General features: G+C 51.6%; 1 protein-coding gene across 2 annotated transcripts in view; it reads right to left on the reverse strand.

Moving 5' to 3' along the window:
* Nucleotides 1–15,855: 15,855 nt before the first annotated feature.
* The window catches only part of LOC105499152 (polypeptide N-acetylgalactosaminyltransferase 2), a 224,600-nt gene continuing 221,339 nt past the window's right edge, over nucleotides 15,856–19,116 (reverse strand). For both annotated transcript variants that reach the window (XM_011771621.3, XM_011771622.3), the window contains exon 16: nucleotides 15,856–16,636. In XM_011771621.3, coding sequence (XP_011769923.1) covers nucleotides 16,481–16,636 — 156 coding nt within the window. In that variant the 3' untranslated portion in view covers nucleotides 15,856–16,480. The remainder of the gene's footprint in view (nucleotides 16,637–19,116) is intronic.

Genomic DNA, 19,116 nt, shown 5'->3' on the forward strand with positions numbered 1-19,116 from the left:
TGTGTCCTATAGTTCACCTTCTGACTTGAGCCAAATGCCACCTCATTGTAATGCTAAAACCTTGCCCCAAAATGAACATGGGATGTATGTTATATACATGGTTACCCATTGCATATGTGCTCAACTCCCCTCATAAACATGCATAGCTTTTCCCCCAAACCTGCTGAATATGTATAATTTTTTGGTGCAATGCGGACCTTGTTAGGCATAAACCCCAGCGGTTTCCCTTCCCCTCTGAAGACAGCACCTTCAGTCCACACTGGAGATGATCTTTCCCGGTTTGCAAGCTGATGCTAGCAGTACAGCTCTCCTTCCTACTAGTTAGCCGTTCTGATGGTATTTTGGATAACAGACCTAATATCTTTGGGCAGGCCATTATTCAGCCTGCCAGAGTCCTCCCTTGGGTCTCCAAAGATTCATGTCTGTTCCACATGCAAAATATATTTACCCCATTTCAACGTTCCCAAAAGTCTCAATTCACTACAATCCACTCACGTCCAAAATGTCATCTAAATCTCATTAACTCAGAAATTCCAAATCACAGCATCTAATTAAGATATGGGTTAGACTCTGGATCTGATTCATCCTGGAAAAAAATTCTTTTCTATCTCTGGACCTGTGAAACTAGAAAATTACTTATTTATTCCAAAAGCAATGTTGGGACAGGTGTGGTATAACAGTAAAACAATGATAGACATTCCCATTCCAAAAGGGAAGAGTGAAAGGAAGAAAGGAGTCACGAGTTTCACGCAATGAGGGACTCCAGCAGGCGTTCCAGCAGGGCAGGTTCCATTAGGGCTCGGGGCTGGCGATAACCCTCTGTGGCTTGGGCCTCCACCCTATGGGCTCATGGCTCCTATATGAGACCTAATATCTTTGTGTGGCAAGTATTCAGTCTACTATAAATATAGGTTGGTGCAAAAGTTACTAAACGTAATGGCAAAAACCCCAATAACTTTTGCACCAACCTAATACTATCCAAGTGTTAGCTGATATGATTGCATCAACTGTATCAAAGTGTATCTATTTATTTGTTTATTCTTGTAGAGATGAGGTCTTGCTGTGTTGCCCAAGCTGGTCTTGAACTCCTGGCCTCAAGGGATCCTCTTGCCTCAGCCTCCCAAGTCTCTGGGACCACAGGCATGAGCCACCCTGCCCAGCCTCAGAGTATTTTTTTTACTAACAGTAAAACACTTTCAGCACAGTTGTATCTTAGTGATCACCAAGACAAGTCTGACTGAAGGGCATTGCTCAGGCCATCTGGCCTTCATGGAACTAAACTTTCTGGCCCCTTCTTTCTTTCTGGCCTGCAGGTCAGCTCTGGCTGATGCCTGGTGTGGGTGGGATTATGAACAGAGGCAAAGCTGACTTGAACTGGACGCACCATCTCTGCACAGCCCTCCACAAGCCGTTTCATTCCTTGAGCACGTTGTACCATTCCAGTCTCTCTCCAGGCCCCTCTCCCCGAATGCTTGGGAGCAGGATAAGGGATTGAAGGCTCCTGTCCTGAAGCTGTTTACCTATTTGCTCACAGCACCTGCCAGGTCACCGAGTCTAAGCAATTCTATGGTCATTCTGCCCTCTTCAAAGAGCAGGCTTTCCCATGGGGAGACACTACAGATTCTCTCATGAATGACGTCCCAGTCTGCTGCCTCTTGCAAGGTCCTTGCCAGAAAGTCTTTCCACAAACGATGGTTGGAAAGACCCAGACTTTGAAGAGGCCAGCATAGTCCCTGCAGAAGGAGGACAGAGGCAGGTTGACACGGGCCTTCTGGTGTGAAAGTTCCTGGAATCTGTCTCCTTCCACAATGACAGCACCACAGCAAATCCAGCATCCTCAGGCCGAGAGGGTGATGGGGCTGGCGTCCATTCTCAGGCTTAGCTTCTCGTTTCTCTCCAACTGCGTTCAGCTGCTCACTGACGCCCGCCTGCTCATTCCCCCTGTTCACTGACTTCTCTGCCTCAAATCCCACCTGTCCTGGGTCCTCAGAGCCTCCCAGCCTGGATGCCAGCGTGTCCCAGCCTGGATGCCAGCATGCACGTGGTTTAATCCTGAAGGCAGTGAACATCTGTGTGTTTTCCTAACAGAAAGATGCCTTCATACAAGGTTCTCAGGGAGAAGCATTGACAAGCTTATTGGAGGGGGCTCTTCATCTCCAGGATGGCAGCACCACCCGCCTGAAAAGTCCGGCCAGGCATCGGGAGCACAGGTGCCTTCCACTAGAGCATGCTGCCTGGTCCACACATGGACACGGGTGCATCTGGCTCTCTGGGTCTCTGCCTTCTCTTGCTGCCTGTGAGGCCATCTTCTGATTCTCAGGGCAGTGCAGGGTTAGTTAGTAGCGGATGAGTCAAATTAATGAAGCTTAATAATCAGGTTAATGAACTGTGGCTCTCCCCTCTGGGAGACACATTTTAGCAGGAGCCACCACAGGACAAGTGATTTTAATAACATCACAGGTGTGGTGCCAGCAGGACAGGTGTGGACACGCTGAGAGGGGTTTTTCAAAATCTCTCCATTTCATTGCCCAGGCAACGGCTCTTAGAAAGACCTGGCTTTGGACCCAGGCCACTTACATGCAGGCTGTGTCCGTGAGATTTCCCATCTGCTCCTGGCTCTGAGAGTCTCTCCCACGGACACCTCAGAGAGGCCCTCCCTGGAATAATGCACCCCTGAGGTGGCCTCACGATTTGGATTTGCTGCCTCTGGGGTTAACGTGGCTAAAATTAAAACAAAAACAAAAACAAACAAAAAAACATGTTTGGGGAGAAAACATCTGAGGTTTTAGAGCAAGAGAAGGAGAGAGAGGAAGGGAGGGAGAGAGGCAGGTTGAGAGAGAGAGGGAGACAGAGAGAAAAAGAGAGGGAGGGAGAAGGAAAGAGAGAGGGAGTGGGAAAGAGAAGTCGAGAGAGAGACAGGTAGAGAGAGAGAGAAAGAGAGAGAGACAGAGACAGAGGAGGGAAAGAGAGAGGCAGGTTGAGAGAGAGGGAGGGAGAGAGGGAAGTGAGAGAGGGAGCAGGAAAGAGAGAGACAGGTAGAGACAGAGAGACAGAGAGAGAGAAGGGAAAGAGAGGCAGGTAGAGAGTGAGAGAGAAGGGAAAGAGAGAGGCAGGTTGAGAGAGAGGGAGGGAGAGGGAAAGAGAGAGAGGTGGAGAGGGCAAGAGCCCGTGAGAGGCAATTAATGACAGTCAGGTATATGAGACCCAAGCTGCCAGCCTGAGCTTCTCTTCTCCCAAAATGGCCATTATGAAAAGGGACTTTTGACAGCATCACTCTGGCAGTTGTGCCCCGGCCCCTCTCTGACCTCGCCTTGCTGGGATGCGGCGTCCGTCTCAGGAGCCCTGCTGTCCCTGGCAGCAGGACGAGGACGTGGTGGACATTTCCTGATTCTACTCACCCGACGTGGCTAGAGTCCCAGGAACCTGTTTCCTCCCCTTCCTCGCCTGCTCGGAGTGTCCAAGGGCACAGGAATAGAGGACCTGAGGTCATGCTGCCATTCGAATCCAAGGGAGAGTGTGAGAAACTGGGCGGCAGAGCAGCCCCCCAGGGTGAGGGGCAGAGAACAGCCATCCTAGAAGAGGATCTGCCCCTCCCCACCTCACCGCTACCTCCCTCACCGCTTCCCCCTTCACCACTCCCCGCTTTGCCTCTCCCCCCCAACCCTTCCCTCCCTCACGGCTCCTTCCCTCACTGCTCCCACCTGTCACTACTTCCCCCCTTCACCGCTCCCCCCCACCCCTCCCTCTCTCACGGCTTCCCCGCCTCACTGCTCCCTCCCTCACCGCTTCTCCCCCACAACTTCCCTCCCTCGCCACTTCCCCGCTCAGCTCACCGCTCCCCGCCTCACTGCTCCCCGGGCTCCCCACTTCACTGCTCTCCCCAGGGAGCTGGCCCTGTACCCAGGCGCTTCCTTAAAGAGTGAACACAAACAAAGTCACCAAGCGTTTGAAATTTTTCTAAGAAGTTGTACTAAGATGATTTCTTCCTTGTTTTACACACAGGGTCCCGCTCTTTCCCATAGGCTGGAGGGCCGTGGCACAGTCACAGCTCACTGCAGCCTTCAACTCCTAGGCTCAAGCGATCCTCCCACCTCAGACACCCAAATAGCTGGGACCACAGGCACACAACACCACACCCGGTTAATTTTTTTATGTATTAGGGTCTCACTATGTTGCCAAGGCTGGTCTCGAACTCCTGGGCTCAAGTGATCTTCCTGCCTCAGCCTCCCGAAGTGCTGGGATTATAGACGTGAGCTCCTGCCCCAGGCCTAAAATGATTCCTTAAACACACTTCTTAGTTCTATTTCCTGGCCCTTCGGTGAGGTGGAAAAGGGTGGCCCAGCTTATCATTTTATTCATCACCCAAATCTTTCATCTAGGAGAAGAAGAACAGAGAGGTTAGAGGGCTGTGTTTAGGTGGGTTACATGCAGCCCTTTTTCTAAAGTGCAGAGAGGGAGCCAGCGGCCTCAGCCCCAGCTTGGTGTCCCTGAGGGATTCTACTTTCTGGGGAACTGTGCAGATCAAGGCCTGATTCTTCACCTCCATGAGCTCTCACTGTCCGCATTTGAATACTCTCTGCAACCCTTATTCATTTTGTTACCTACTTTGATTTTTAAAATGTCTGTCACTCAAAGTCCTCTGAACTAAAAAATTCCAAATTGAAACTACAAGGTGCAGATCCATGATATTAAAACCCTTCAAGCAGCAGAAGGGGGAATGGTTTTCTGAGGAAGCAGGTCATGGTAGAGGGGGAGTGAGAGAATCTCACCACCCCACGGCTCTAACTTTGTGAATTTCCTTTTTTTCTTTCTTCTTTTTTTTTTTTTTTTTTTTTTGAGATGGAGTCTCACTCTGTCGCCCAGGCTGGAGTGCAGTGGCGCGATCTCGGCTCACTGCAAGCTCCGCCGCCCGGGTTCAGGCCATTCTCCTGCCTCAGCCTCTCGAGTAGCTGGGACAACAGGTGTGTGCCACCACGCCCGGCTAATTTTTGTATTTTTAGTAGAAACAGGGTTTCACCATGTTAGCCGGGATGGTCTCCATCTCCGGACCTCATGATCCGCCCGCCTCGGCCTCCCAAAGTGCTGGGATTAGAGGAGTGAGCCACCGCGCCCGGCCAACTTTGTGAATTTCATTTCCCTATTTAACCGAGGAAGAAACTTGAGCACAGAGAGCAGAGATGGTGAGACTGAGGTCATGTAACAGGGTCCACATCAGAGCCATGAAGCATCCAAGGGCCCAGGAATAGAGGACCCGAGACCATGAACCAAGCAGTCCAGCCGCAGAACCACAACCTGAGCCCTACCCACTACCACTTCTCCTGGCCACCATGCGACTCAGTAATAACCCTTTGGTATGAAGTGTGGGCGATCCTATTGTCTAACGGGGGCTGTCAAACTAGCCACGGCCTGAACTAAGTGCCCTGTGCCTCCTCAAAGTGTGATTCCCAGGGCAGCAGCATCAGCATCACCTGGGAGTCATTAGAACTATAAATTTCCACCAGGCAGTGTGACTCATGCTGTAATCCCAACACTTTGGGAGGCCCAAATGGGTGATTGCTTGAGGCTAGGAGTTTGAGACCACCCTGGGAAACATAGTGAAACCCAGTGTCTCCAAGACATACAAAATTTAGCCAGGCATGGTGTTGTGCACCTGTAGTCCCAAGCTACCCAGGAGGCTGAGGTGGGTAGATTGCTTAAGCCTGGGAGTTCAAGGCTGGAGTGAACTATGATCGACACCACTGCACTCCAATGTGGGTGACTCTGTCTCTAAAAAAATGAAGACAAGGATGGGCATGGTGGCTCATGCCTGTAATCCCAGCCCTTTGGGAGGCTGAGGCGGACTGATCACCTTACATCAGGAGTTCAAGACCAGCCTGGCTAAAACATGGTGAAACCCCATCTCTACTAAACTACAAAAATTAGCCGGGCGTGGTGGCAGGTGCCTGTAATCCCAGCTGCTCAGGAGGCTGAGGCAGGAGAATCACTTGAACCCAGGAGGCAGAGGTTGCAGTGAGCTGAGATTGTACCACTGCATTGCACTCCAGCCTGGACAACAAGAGGGAAACTCCATCTTAAAAAAAGAAGAGGAAGAGGAAGAGGAAGAGGAAGAAGAAGAAGAAAAGAAGAAGAAGAAGAAGAAGAAGAAGAAGAAGAAGAAGAAGAAGAAGAAGAAGAAGAAGAAGAAGAAGGAAGAAGAAGAAGAAGAGGAGGAAGGAGAAGGAGGAGGGGGAGGAGGAGGAGGAGGAGGAGAAGAAGAAGAAGAAGAAGAAGAAGAGGAAGAAGAAGAAGAAGGAAGAGGAGGAGGAGGAAGGAGAAGAAGAAGAAGAATAAGAAAGAAGAAAGAAAGAAGAAAGAAGAAAAAAAGAAAAGAAACATGAATTCTCAAATCCCACCCCAGTCCTGCCGAATCAGAAACTTGGGGACTGGGCCCTTGGACTCTGTTTTAACAACCCCTCCTAGAGACTCTTCTGTGCACTAAGGTTGGGGAAGCACTGGTTTGGTTTCCAACCCAGCTGTACTTTCTGAGCCTCTGGGGAGCTTTGCAAACACAGCAGGGCTTAGCTCCAGGGATTGCAGGTGGGCATCTGTTGTTATTGTTGTTAACTCCCAAGGTAATTGGAATATGCAGCAAGGTTTGAGAAGCACAAGTGTCATACAAAGAACAGGGCTTTGAAGTTCGAGAGCTGGGTTCAAATTCCTGTTTGGATGTGACTCACATATGCCTTAAGCTTTCTAAGTCCTACTTGGTCTATCTGCTGAAAGCTGGAAGTGAGCCCTGAATGAGAAGCTGGCATCGTTTCTGGAGCATGGCAGGTGCCCAGTGAACATTATCTCTCATCTTCTAAGCTCCCAGCACAAGCACGGCCCCCAGCTGTTGCCGGAATGCACGTTGGGAGTGTCGGAAGGAGGACCTAGATGCTGGGGAGCGTGTCTTGGGATGGGACCTTAGAAGTCCTGTCCGGTGCTGAAAGCTGACCATATGGACATACAAGTGTGCACCCTGTGCCATGGGGTTTGGAGCTGGCAGGAGGTGCAGCTGAGCCGTGCATGTGGCATGTGGGAATTACGAGGGCTCTGGCTTTGTATGCGTCGGCTTGGGGCTGCCAGAACAAAACAGTGCAGGCTGGGGGGCTTGCACAACGCACAGCCCCGGATGCCAGAAGTCCAGGATCAAGGTGTCTGCAGGGTTGGTTGCTCCTGAAGCGTCTCCGTGGTGTGGGACGGCTGTCTTCTCCCTGCGTCTGCATGTGGCCGCCCCTTTGTGTGTGTCTGTGTCCGCATCATCTTTTAGAAGCATAGGAGTCAGACTGGATCAGGGCCATCCTCATGACCTGCCCACCTCCCTAAGACCCCACCTCCTAATACCATCGCGCTGGGGGTTAGGATTGCAACCTGTGAATTTTGGGGTGGAGGCACACAGACATTGACTCTACTGAATTGGCCTCTGGTTGGCCCCTTGTGTGACGAAATGAGTGCTGCAGTGAAGCTCATGAGCAGGGTGGTCCTGGTAGGTGTGCAGTTAGCTGCGGGCCAAATTCCACATCTTCAGCTCTACAATCGTGGGTTTCTCTCAAACACGTGAAGTACAGACAGCCTCAAAATCCCCGGTGCAGAGGGCTGCGAGAGTGGGAGGGAAACAGTGGCTACCGACGCCGCCCCTCAGCTCGGCTCTCTGCCCCAGAGCCAGAAGCTTCTGGAGAGTTCTCTGGCCCCTCGCTGTCCCATCAGCCCCAGCTTCTCAGGTCCTTCCCAGACGTCCCCACCTGAACCAGCGGCCACATCCTCGTCCTCCCCTCCTCCAGCCCAGTGTTCCTCACGTGAGGAGGGTGTTCCTCACCTGCCAGCATCAGACCAACTTCCTTGTTGCCAAAAATCCAGGTACCTCTTCCCAGAGCTCACCACGCTCTGGCTTGGGCCACGGGGCAGCCTCATTTGTCCCGCACCTTCCTTCCCTTCTTTCCAGCTGCCTCTGCCCAGCCAGCAGCATCTTGCTGGTTCTTTCCAGCCTGTGTGTGGATCTGTATTTCCAGGCCCCCGTCCTCCCTCTCTCTGCCGTCCCCCTCTCTGGTGGTCTCTGACATCACTTCTAGGCTGTAAAAATGTAGGACTAACACCTCCACCCTTATTTCCCGGGTCCCCGCACCATCCCGCATTCCCTGAAGACTTGGCAGATGTGGAAATCCCATTGGCTCCCCTGCTCCAGTCCTTTTCCTTCTGGACGGCCCCGCAGACCTGCAGGGAAAGCTGGGGAGGTTCATGGGAGCCGGGCTGCGGCTCTGCTGGCCTGGATCAGGAGGCAAATTAAAAAAAATTTTTTTGAGACAGGGTCTTGCTCCAGGCTGCAGTGCAGTGGTGCAATTACGGCTCACTGGAGCCTCAAACTCCTGGGCTCAGGCAGTCCCGAGTAGCCCAGCCACAGGGGTGCACCACCATGCCCAGCTTATTATTATTATTTTTTTTGTAGAGATGGGGGTCTCATGATGTTGCCCAGGCTGGTCTCAGACTCCTGGACTCAAGCAATCCTCCTGCCTTGGCCTTCTCAAGTACTGGGATTGCAGGCAGAGCCACTGTGTGGCCAGGAGGCACTTTTCATGCTTCCCCTCTGATCCTGACAATGATCTTCCAGGGTGAACAGAAGGATCCCCATTTCACAGAGCAGGCTCAGTGACATCTCATGGTGACACAGGTGGTGGGTGGCAGGATGCAACGGTGGAGCCCATCTCTCCCACCCCGAGCCTCCTGACTCCTCCCCTCCAGCCCTCAGGGGCCGGCGGTGGTGACTCCAGCTTTCCCTGTTAGCAACAAGAGTCACTGCCCCTCCCCTGGCCACGACCAAAGGCCCATTTCACTTCCCATCACCTCCTGTCCCCATGTCCCCACTGGACCAGGAAGAGGACAGTCACAGCTGGGTGCTTAACTTGGCACTGTGTGGGTAAATTAGGCAAATGACTTAGCTGATCAGAGCCTCAGTTTCCCCAGGGGTAAAATAGGGGTAACAACGTCTTTGTGTAGAGATGAGAGGTTATCTGGATTGTGGGACACCCATTCCAGGGCCTGAGAGGTCACATCCAGTGTCACCTCTTCTGTTCGCCCCTTTTCCTTTCCCTCAAGCCTTTCTTTTCACTCCTGGACTTCACTCCTGTGTGGCACTCGACAGTGGTAGCCACGCATTTATGTGCTCTGTCCCAAGACGGGCTCCTTCCCATCCTGCCCGCCCTCCTGCTGCAGACCTGGCAGGCCCAGATGAGGAGCTCAGAGGGGCATCAGGCAGCACCCGCCCTGCACGTCCTGAGCTGGAGTCCAGGCCAAGCAGTCTCCGAGTGACAGTTTCACGGTCAAGGCCACGCCCGCAGCAGCGCAGAAACGCCTCCGTCTCTCCACCTCAAGTGGGACTTTGTGAAGGTCCTCGCGCTCTGTCTTCCGGCTCCTTGCTTGCCAAGCAGTCTTCTGCCCACTTCCTTCCCACGTGGCTTCAATAGGGAGAGAAGCTGACCAGCAAAATCCCACTCCCCTTGGCCCACGTGTCACAATGGGTGGGCGTTGTGAGGATGGCGTGGCTTCTGTACAGCCTCTGAGTGGATCAGCCTCACCCATCTGCTAGGGCACCCGCCAGCTGTGATTTCTCAATATAAATGCAAATCAGGTGACCGACTGTGAGTCTCATGGCTCAAGCAGCGCCTGTTCCCATTTTTGCTCTCAGAATCAGGATCAGAGCTCTGGACAGCTGCCTGGGTCCTGGAGAACACCCCTTTGACCCCGCAGCAGGGAGATGACAAAGTCATGGAGGCTCCAGGACAGTGGGGACCACACATCTCACTGACATGGAGATGCTCAGAATTTAGGGGGTCCAGCAACTTAGATGGGAAAAATGACGTTATTTTCACAGCCTCCAACTGAAATGGAATATTTCCTTCTACTACGAATGCCGACAACAAAATAGGAACTTGGTCACTAATTAAAAAATCACAGATATTTTCATCACATTACTTATTGCAGCTTTTTGAAAACATTGTTTATGCTCATCACTACTTTAAATTATGGCAGCAATTAGACAGGAAGACTTGTTATTTAATGCATTAAGAAGCACATATTAGGAAAATATTTTGATAACTGTGTCTCGGTATAATTAGTCTTCTTTGTAATCCCATATAATCAATGTGTTTTATTCATTTGAATAAATTGAGAGGAGGCCCTGAGTTGATGGCTCACGCCGAAGGAGTCCGTGGCATCAACAGGGTGAAGGGGCTCAGCAGGGTCTGCGACTGCCTCTCTTAGGACGAAGGAATCCTGAGACCACGCTGCCACCCCTCCATCTGCTGCTGCCAGAATTCTTCCAGTGATGGCGAGTGCAGTGGGCACGAGGCTGTTCAATGAGTAGCCATCCTTTCCCTGTCCTCCTTGCCAGCAGAACCCACTTCCATGACATGGGAGGAGGCGGGAGGTGGCTGCTTCCTGGCTTCCCGAGGACCCGGGTCTGGGCAGTGGAACCTGGGAAGACTAAAGGGCGGGGAGCCTAAGGGGCGGGGAGTCTAAGGGGCGGGGAGTCAAAGGGGCAGGGAGTCTAAGGGGTGGGATGGTCATTGGCAAAGGTGCATCTTCCCTAAGTCAAAAAGCAAAGATGCACAGGAGGAAGCATGCGCCAGGTCTGTTGAGTGATAAATGTTGGACGTTTGTCCACTCCAAGTCTCATGTCGAACTTTGACCCTCAATGTTGGAGGTGAGGCGTGGCGGAAGTGTTTGGATTTTCGGGGTGGGTCCCTCCTGAATGGCTTGGTGCCAGTATCACAGGAGTGAGTGAGAACTGATTGTTGAAAAGAGCCTGGCTCCTCCTGCCCCTCTCGCCATGTGATGCCTGCTCCCCTCTGCCTTCCACCACCAGTGGAAGCTTCCTGAGGCCTCCCGAGAAGCAGAAGCTGGAGTCATGCTCCTTGTACAATCTGCAGAACCATGAGCCAAATAACCTACTGTTTCCAGTATCCTTTACAGCAACGTGAACAGACTGAGTTATCCACTGTACTGAAATGAACCATGGTGGGAAGGGATCGAGGGGAGGGGCGGTCGGACAGGGAGCAGTTTGTCCACAGCAATGTCAAGCCCCAGGATCAACGTGGAATTCCATTACCTTTGGATTTACTGTTATACAAGACAACATCTCTTTTAATTTAACCTCCATTTAGGTGGGCTTTTTATGAAAGCTCTCCAATTGAGAATTCTCCCAACTTGAGAGCAAAGAGGACAGTCTCAGGGAAACTCCACAGTGGCTTCGGTACCCCACAAAGGTTCTTTCCACGCCCTTCAGGAGGCTGGCGCCTTGTTGAGACTGGGTCTTTATTCCTGAAGAGGAAATCACGGCTACTGCTCTATGATGCTCCTTATAACTGCATCCAGAGTCTGGTTCAAATCTGACTCACCCGTGGGTGTCACCTGGGCTGTAGCCCCTGCCCAGACCACTCCAGCCTGGGGCCCCAGGAGCTCAGGCAGAAACTGCTGAGCGAACACTCCTCTTTACCTCCTTGGAACCCTAGGGGAGACGGTAGCTTTTGGAAACAGGATGTATGTTACTTGCAGGCACACACAATGCATAAACTCAAATACATATACATTGTATTAGGAGATTGCTGAGAAATAGGCAAGAACTGCTGAGAAGAGAGTTTTCTCGTCCTTCTGTAGGTTAAGTCCACGAACAGAAGAGTGTGTCAGAGGCGTTTTATTTTTCTGGCTGAACATTCTTGACAATGTGAAGTTATACTGCAGAATCCAATCGCTGAGTTGGGTTGGGTATTTCATCCTGAAAAGCGTTGCAAGCCTGACCCTTTCTGCTCCAGTCAGGATCTCCTGTCATTTCCCGCCCCCAGAGCCTTCCCCAGCATTCACAATGCTCACGCACGGGCCTGCCTGCCAGTCTGTCTTCTTCCTCCTGTGCTGTGCCCATCAGGGGGTCTTGCTGCTGTGTCCCGGTGCTGGGACCTCTCAGACGCTGCGCCCCCACTCTCCCTCGCCAAGTCCCAATTCCACAGAACCTTCGAGACATGGCTCCAACAAGGGTGGACCACCCCCCACCTTCACCACCCCGAGAGCCTGCATTTGGCATGTCCTATTTGTCAACATTTAACATGTTTCCTCCTCACTCTAGGTCTTCTTTGGGACTAACAGCACAACAGTTTTTCAACAAATAGTTACCGAATAAATAAACCTCTCCCTGTTATCAGAGCAGGAACCACGCACGGGATCCCTAGGGGGGCTCCAGTGGGTGCTACAAAACGATGCTGAGAGTTCCTTTAGTTTTCTCAAATGGCAGCAAATTTTTAGTGTCCCAAATAATAGGGAAAGAAAAAGGATTACATGTGGTCTCTAGAAGGTTTCAGACATTCATTTGGGCCAGTCCTGCCAGTGGCCAACCTCCTACCTCACCCCAATCTCAATCAAAATTGCTAAATAATTGGGCCGGGCACAGTGGCTCATGCCTGTAATCCCAGTACTTTAGGAGGCCGAGGTGGGTGGATCACTTCAGGTCAGTAGTTTGAGTCCAGCCTGGGCAACATGGTGAAACCCCGTCTCTACTAAAAATACAAAAAAGTAGCCAGGTGTGGTGGTGGGGGCCTGTAATCCCAGCTACTCAGGAGGCTGAGGTAGGAGAATCACTTGAACCCGGGAGGCAGAGGTTGCAGTGAGCCAAGATCGCACCACTGCACTCCAGCCTGGGTGACAAAGTGAGACTCTGTCGTGAAAAAAAAAAAAATTGCTAAATAATTGGTCAAGGTTATGTTTCCTTGAACCCTTGTGGGGCTGTTCAAATGTAGGTATTTTTCTTTCTGTTGTTGAGATGGGAATCTTGCTTCGTTGCCCAGGCTGGTCTTGAACTCCTGGGCTCAAATGATCCTCCTGCCTCAGCCTCCTGAATAGCTGGGATTACAGGCACACACTACTGTGGCCTGGCTCAGATGTAGGAATTTAAAAGATAACAAAAGGCTGGGTGCGGTGGCTCACGCCTGTAATCCCAGCATTTTGGGAGGCTGAAGCTGGCAGATCACTTGAGGTCAGGAGTTCAGGACCAGCCTGGCCAACATGGTGAAACCTCATCTCTACTAAAAATTCAAAACATTAGCCAGGCATGGTGGTGAGTGCCTGTAATCCCAGCTACTTGGGAGGCTGAGGCAGGAGAATCGCTGGAGTCACTGAGGTGGAGGTTGCAGTGAGCCGAGATTGCAACACCACACTCCAGCCTAGGCGACAGAGCAAGACTCCATCTCAGAAAAATAAATAAAATAAAAATAAATAAATAAATAGTATCTGAAGAACCTCAGAGAGGCTTGGATGGAACTGGTGAGCCCCAGGTAACGGGTAAACAAGTCTATAAATCTTAACTACTTGAAAAACTGTAAAAATATCTGCCTCCCTGGTATGAACAGCACAGGGTCTGGGTTCGAGTGCTAAGGGGCAGGTTCCAGGCAGGTACACAGGAAGGACCTGACCTTGAGCAGGCTAGCAACTTCCGTCACCAGCTTCCCCTGTGGCTGTAAAATGCAAATGTATTGAAGGGCTTGGCTGGGTGCCTGGCACATCATAAACACTCCACAAATGATAATGATTACTATTACAAATAAGAATAACCAACCAAAGGGCACAGCAATTAAAGCACATCTGCAAAGGGTGATAAGAAACGGCCACTGAGCAGGAGCTGCAGAAGGCTGACCCCAATCCCAGTCCCCACACCCACCCCACCCAGCCCTCACACACTAGGACAGACTCCGGCCAGCAAAGCGCAGTATCTAGAAAGTATCTTCTCTTTATTTAAGTTAAACAATTTTCAAGGATGGTTTCCATCTATAAAATGGACAAAGTACAAGCTCTGTACAGCAGTTCTTTTTAAAAATCAACTGGAAAAAAAAATTACCAAACTATATTTTGAATTTGCAAAACATACTCACAGATACCATCATCTGAGCTTTTATGAAGACATAAGAAAGGACCACCACAGAGAAGACAACTAACTTCGGCACGCTTTGCTCGAAGGGCCCTTAGGAAAGAATTCTGAGTTTTAAAAACAGGAGTGGGAGGGTGGGATAGTCCCGATGACTAAAAAATAACGCAACCACAGTAAGTCACTTTGGCACACTGTGTCATGTAAACATAGCTCACTGCAAAGGACCCCTCCCCAGCCCACCTCTGCTCTTGACACCCGGACCATCCAAAGCCGCCCCCCAGCTCAGGGACAGGACGCTGCCCCCAGGGCATGGCCGCACAAGGGCCTGGGTAGACAAATCCGATGACACGAAGGCTGAAAGGACCTGGGGGTGCGGGCAGGGTGAAGGTGTGGGGGCAAAGGATTAATCAAAAAACTTGATTTTAAAACGAGCCAGATTCATCCATTTTTTTTCCCTCCTAACAGCAGTAGCAGCTCGCAGGTGACAGGGTCTGACAAAAGCACCTGGGTGCTGGGGGCTAAGCATGCCCTGCTCTGGCCTGCATTCCACAGCCTCGCACAGGTACCTAAGGGGGTTTTCCTCAGGCTCCCCAAAGAGCCCACTGTGAAAGACAAAAGCGTGTGGAGTTACTCCGGTGTCAGGCCACACTGCCCGCTCAGGACACATCTGGTTGCATGGCAGGGGAGGTGGGAAGAGAAGACCTATAGGGCAGCCCTCCAGCCAGGCTTCCACCTCGGGGCCGCTGTCCTACAGTGCACACCCATGGGGCTCCTGCCGGGGAGGAAGACACACAGTGGCCTCTTTCATACAAGACACAGGGAGGAGCATGGCACCGGCACAACCTCCCAGGGCGGCTTCTAACTCCAAGGCCGCCGCTGTCCCTCCGAGGGGCCTGCAGGTGTGACTATCGGATGCTTTTCTCAGACTGCCAGGCCGTGCCAGCCTCTCTCAGACTGAGCATCTGTGTGTGCAGTGCTGGAGAAGGCGGCCGGGAGTGGAGGAGGAAGCAGGGCACCAACCACAGAGTGGCGGGGTGACGAGGAACATTCCTGAGCACCCAGGCAGACTCCAGGCACCTCTCCCTGTTACGACTTTTGGTTCATAACTGTCTGTGGTTTAACAGGACCCCAAGGCTCTTGTCTCCTGCCCTGAATCCTCAGTGTAAATGAGCAGGTATTGTTTGGTTCTGACCCTTCCTAATTCTTTCCCCAAAGGCCCCTGAAGCAGTCACGTGGGCCAGGTGGGGTGTGGGAGAGGGCTGCGGGCGGGGCAGGACTCGCTGCCTGGCTGGAGCTCCCCAGGCCCGCAGGTGTGTAGGACTGTGAGCCAGGCCTGTGCCCAGGCTGAGAGACTCATCCCTGACACTGCTGGCCATTAATTCTGAAGGCCCAGCATGCAGGGCTGAGATCACAATGAGGCCAATGCTAGCGTGTGACAGCTGCCTGGCATCATTGGTCTGCCCTGTCGCCAGGGGGCAGCGGTATCGCTGGCTCACATTGGGAGCTATGGGGTGTTGTTTATATTCCTTAGAGAAAAGAAATTTAATGTAAAAAGACCCAAAGTGATATCTGTCAAAATAAGTAACCCCTCCAGGTTCACAGATACACACAGCACACAAAGTGGATTCTGACGCACAGTAGTGACTCTCAGGCTGACTGACGCCCAACAGGGATGCCGGGGCCGAGGCCGGTGGTCTGGAGGAAGCCCCCCCAGCTGGCCACAGCAGTAGCACCAACTGGCTGATCGGGCTCCAGGGGACAAAGGCCACTTCCTCCCTCCGTGAGAACCTGGCCCCACCGGGCTCTGGCCCCTTCTCCCGGAAGCTGCGAACGGCTTTGTGGGGAATTTACAAGATGATGATGACCTACAGAAACCATAGGGAACTGACCGTACATTCTTCCTACAGAAACCATAGGGAACTGACCGTACATTCTTTCTCTATATAGCTTTATATTTAGCGTCCCACCTTAGAAAACTTCATCCTCAGAGATAGCAAGTACATCAGGTGGAGGGGAGTCTGGACCAGGAAGACACTCGGGAACGGAGGAGCAGAGAGAGGAGCTATCGACGTAAACCTGCCACGTGACACGACTCGGCTTTGTGGAAACCATACGTGATTTCGATGGGATTGAAAATGGAGATTTTAAGAGTTCTCCTCGCTCCCCTGGGCGTGTGTGCCCCCTCCTCCCGCCCTGCCCTCAGCTCGCATGCGTCTGTTCAGTTGCCGCTTCTACCACTCCCCGGTCGGCTGTTGCTGGATGTCACTCAGTTGCGGAGCCGGTGGAAGTGAAAGCTGGAAGGAAGAGGGGCGCTCCGGCCTGGGGAAGGGGGCCCAGCTGGGCTGCACCGAGAGGAGGGGGAGGGCAGTTCTCGCTTCTTGCCGCTGTTGTGTCTGCACAGTCGTCCGTGCCTTGCCGAAGTTCGACTTTCAGACCATGATGGAATACTGAGGTATATTAGTTTCGCGGAAAGTTTAAGAAACATAATCAATAATGTGATCACCAGACTCCACCCGATGGTGCAGGAGACAGGACGGCAGGGCCTCCCGGGCCCTCCTACTGCTGCAGGTTGAGCGAGAACTTCCACTGCTGCGAGAGGGCTGGGCCGCACACCTCCACGCTCAGGCCCCCGCTCTTGGCCGTGCGACTGTCCAGGCACAGGTTGCTGCCCACGTGCCTCAGCTTGGAGTTGCCCTCGATCTGTTCCCATTTCTGCAAGACACAGGAGAATGCCTTAGAGTGTGGCCCCAAGCAAAGGAGTACAAACAGATCTGTGTGAATTCAGGGCCTTGTGCTGCTGCTGGGGGCCCAGGAAGGAAACGTATTCTCTGCCTTGGATCAAAACTCAGAACCTCTCTTGCCCCAACCTTTCTGTGGGTGTCCCCTCCTCTGAGCCCCAGCACTCTGGGCACCCACCCCTTCGTCATTAACACAAGGATGTGATGTAGGGGAATTTGCATGCCTTCATAAGAAAGCTTGATCCAGTGATGGTTCACCCCAAGAAGAGATCCACACAAAGCAGAGCCAGCTCCTCCCTTGGCTGCTGGGAAGCAGCCCTGCCTGGAGGCCTTAGTCTGGGCACCTCCATGCTCCGACTTAGGGCTTTCTGCTCGGGGCAGCCAGAGGAACCATGTCAGGCCAAATGTCAGGAAGAGAGATGCTTGTGTGAACAGAACATAGGGTTGAGAAGCCTATTTCTATGCGGTCTGTTCTCTACTGGTTTGTATATGTGGTGTGCAAGCTCCTTGGTGGATATGAGAAACTTGTCTCTGCTACCCTCGAGGCCCCTGGTGCTCTGTATGGCGGGGACCAGTGTTTGCTGAGTTCTGAACATGCCGCTTGTAAAGTATAGGGTACGATGCCTCTTTACTAACACTCAAATCAAGCAAACAACCAAACTCAACCCACGCACCCGTTACCCACCAACCAAGCCAGAAATCAAAGCACACAACCCAGCCTGAAGGAAATCTGAGGAGCCCTGTTTATAGCAAGTAACATATATACCCCTTTCAGCCTGAGTGCGGGCAGCTCACACCAGTAATCCCAGCACTTTGGGAGGGAGGCTGAGGCAGGAAGATAGCATGAGGTCAGGAGTTCAAGACCAGCCCGGGCAACATAGCAAGAATTCATCTTTACAAACATTTTTAAAAAAAATTAGCAGGGCATGGTGGTGCCTGCCTGTTGTCCTAGCTCCTTGCAGGCTGAGGTGGGAGGATCGCTTGAGCACAGGAGTTTGAGGCTGCAGTGAGCTACGGTCATACCCACCCCTGCACTCCAGTCTCAAGCAACAGAGCGAGATCCTGTCTCTTAAAAAAGAAAAGAAAGGAAAAATCCCCATTTAAAAATCTCTAATGTTTGTTCTTAAAAAACAAAAAGTAACCATTTTTTTCCTCCTCAAAGCTCTTGTTTCAAATAATGAAGTCTGTGGTTCTAATTAATTTTTTATACTGTGTGCACTAAAGCTCCTTCACCTAAGTATTTTTTGCAAATCCTTTTGACATTGCAGAATTAAATTTTCTCACTCTTGCCACCCTTTTCTTTTTGACTCTGCAAATATGCACATAATACGAAAACATGGACGTGCCTGGAAACCAAATATTCCAACTGCAAAGCCAGTTCAGCTCCAAGATAAAATTTGTAAGGAGCTTCCTCTCGAGGGGCCAGTGAGTGAGGCAGGGAAGAGCCGGTGCAAGCAGAGGAGCCCAGTGTTGGGGACCCGACCTGCGTGAAACACCACAAGGATGTTGTCACCTGGACCCTGCCTGCCTTATTTCCATCCACCTGCTCACCTGGAGTTCTTGCCAACAGGGAAAGACAGTGCAATCAGAGGAGCCAGGGGAGGCTTTTGCTAAGTGCCCATCATTTCCTCTTTCATTTCCCGCTCCCTCGTTTCTGTCAATCACCCCTCATGCTGTTTCTCTCCATTATCATGTAAAGTGTGTATTGAGGCTGCCCTGTCACTCTGAGCGGCCAGGAATCTTCTCAACAAAGAATTGGGAATGAACGGAATCTGATTCTGTCCACTGGAGGGACTGCCTGTCATGTGTCAAAGCATCAGCTAAATGAAGAACCGTAGAAAAACAATAACCAAACCCCAGCTCCGTCTCACACAGGTGGCCTTGTCGGCTCTGATGTCTGTCTGATGGGACTGTGGTGGCGGGGGTGCAGCACAGATTTTCAAGGCAGCCAGACCCTACTGAAATGGCCCCCACATCCTCTATAATAGCCTGAGTCTTGGGGTTGAAAACCTAACAGATCCCCATTTAGACACGCCATACATCCAGAAAAACTTTATTGATAGGTCTTCTCATGCTTCACGAAGGTCCTAAGGCATGTCAGTTATGGTTCCCCAAAACTGGGACTGAAGCAGAAACACCTGTCAGTTCTTGAAATTAAGCAATATTGAAGTAACCATTTGTTTTTTAAAAAGGTGTCATAAAGTCATCACTTTATCAATCCGTTACATCCAGACAGCTCTGCTCCGTTACATCCCAGGGGAATGTGTTTGAGACTCACCCAGTACTTGGCTCAGCAGATGCCAGCCTTGCCCTCGAGGAGCTTCCTCTTGAGGGGCCAGTGAGGGAGGCAGTTTCTAGGTGGTTTGGGTCCAAGCAATGGTAGCCCTCTCTTGTTTAACAGGCACTCCCTTACACATTTTGGTATCAAGTCATCAATACAGATGGACATTTAGA

This window comes from Macaca nemestrina, chromosome 1 (genome assembly GCF_043159975.1).
Source record: "Macaca nemestrina isolate mMacNem1 chromosome 1, mMacNem.hap1, whole genome shotgun sequence".
In the NCBI taxonomy this organism is placed as follows: domain Eukaryota; kingdom Metazoa; phylum Chordata; class Mammalia; order Primates; family Cercopithecidae; genus Macaca; species Macaca nemestrina.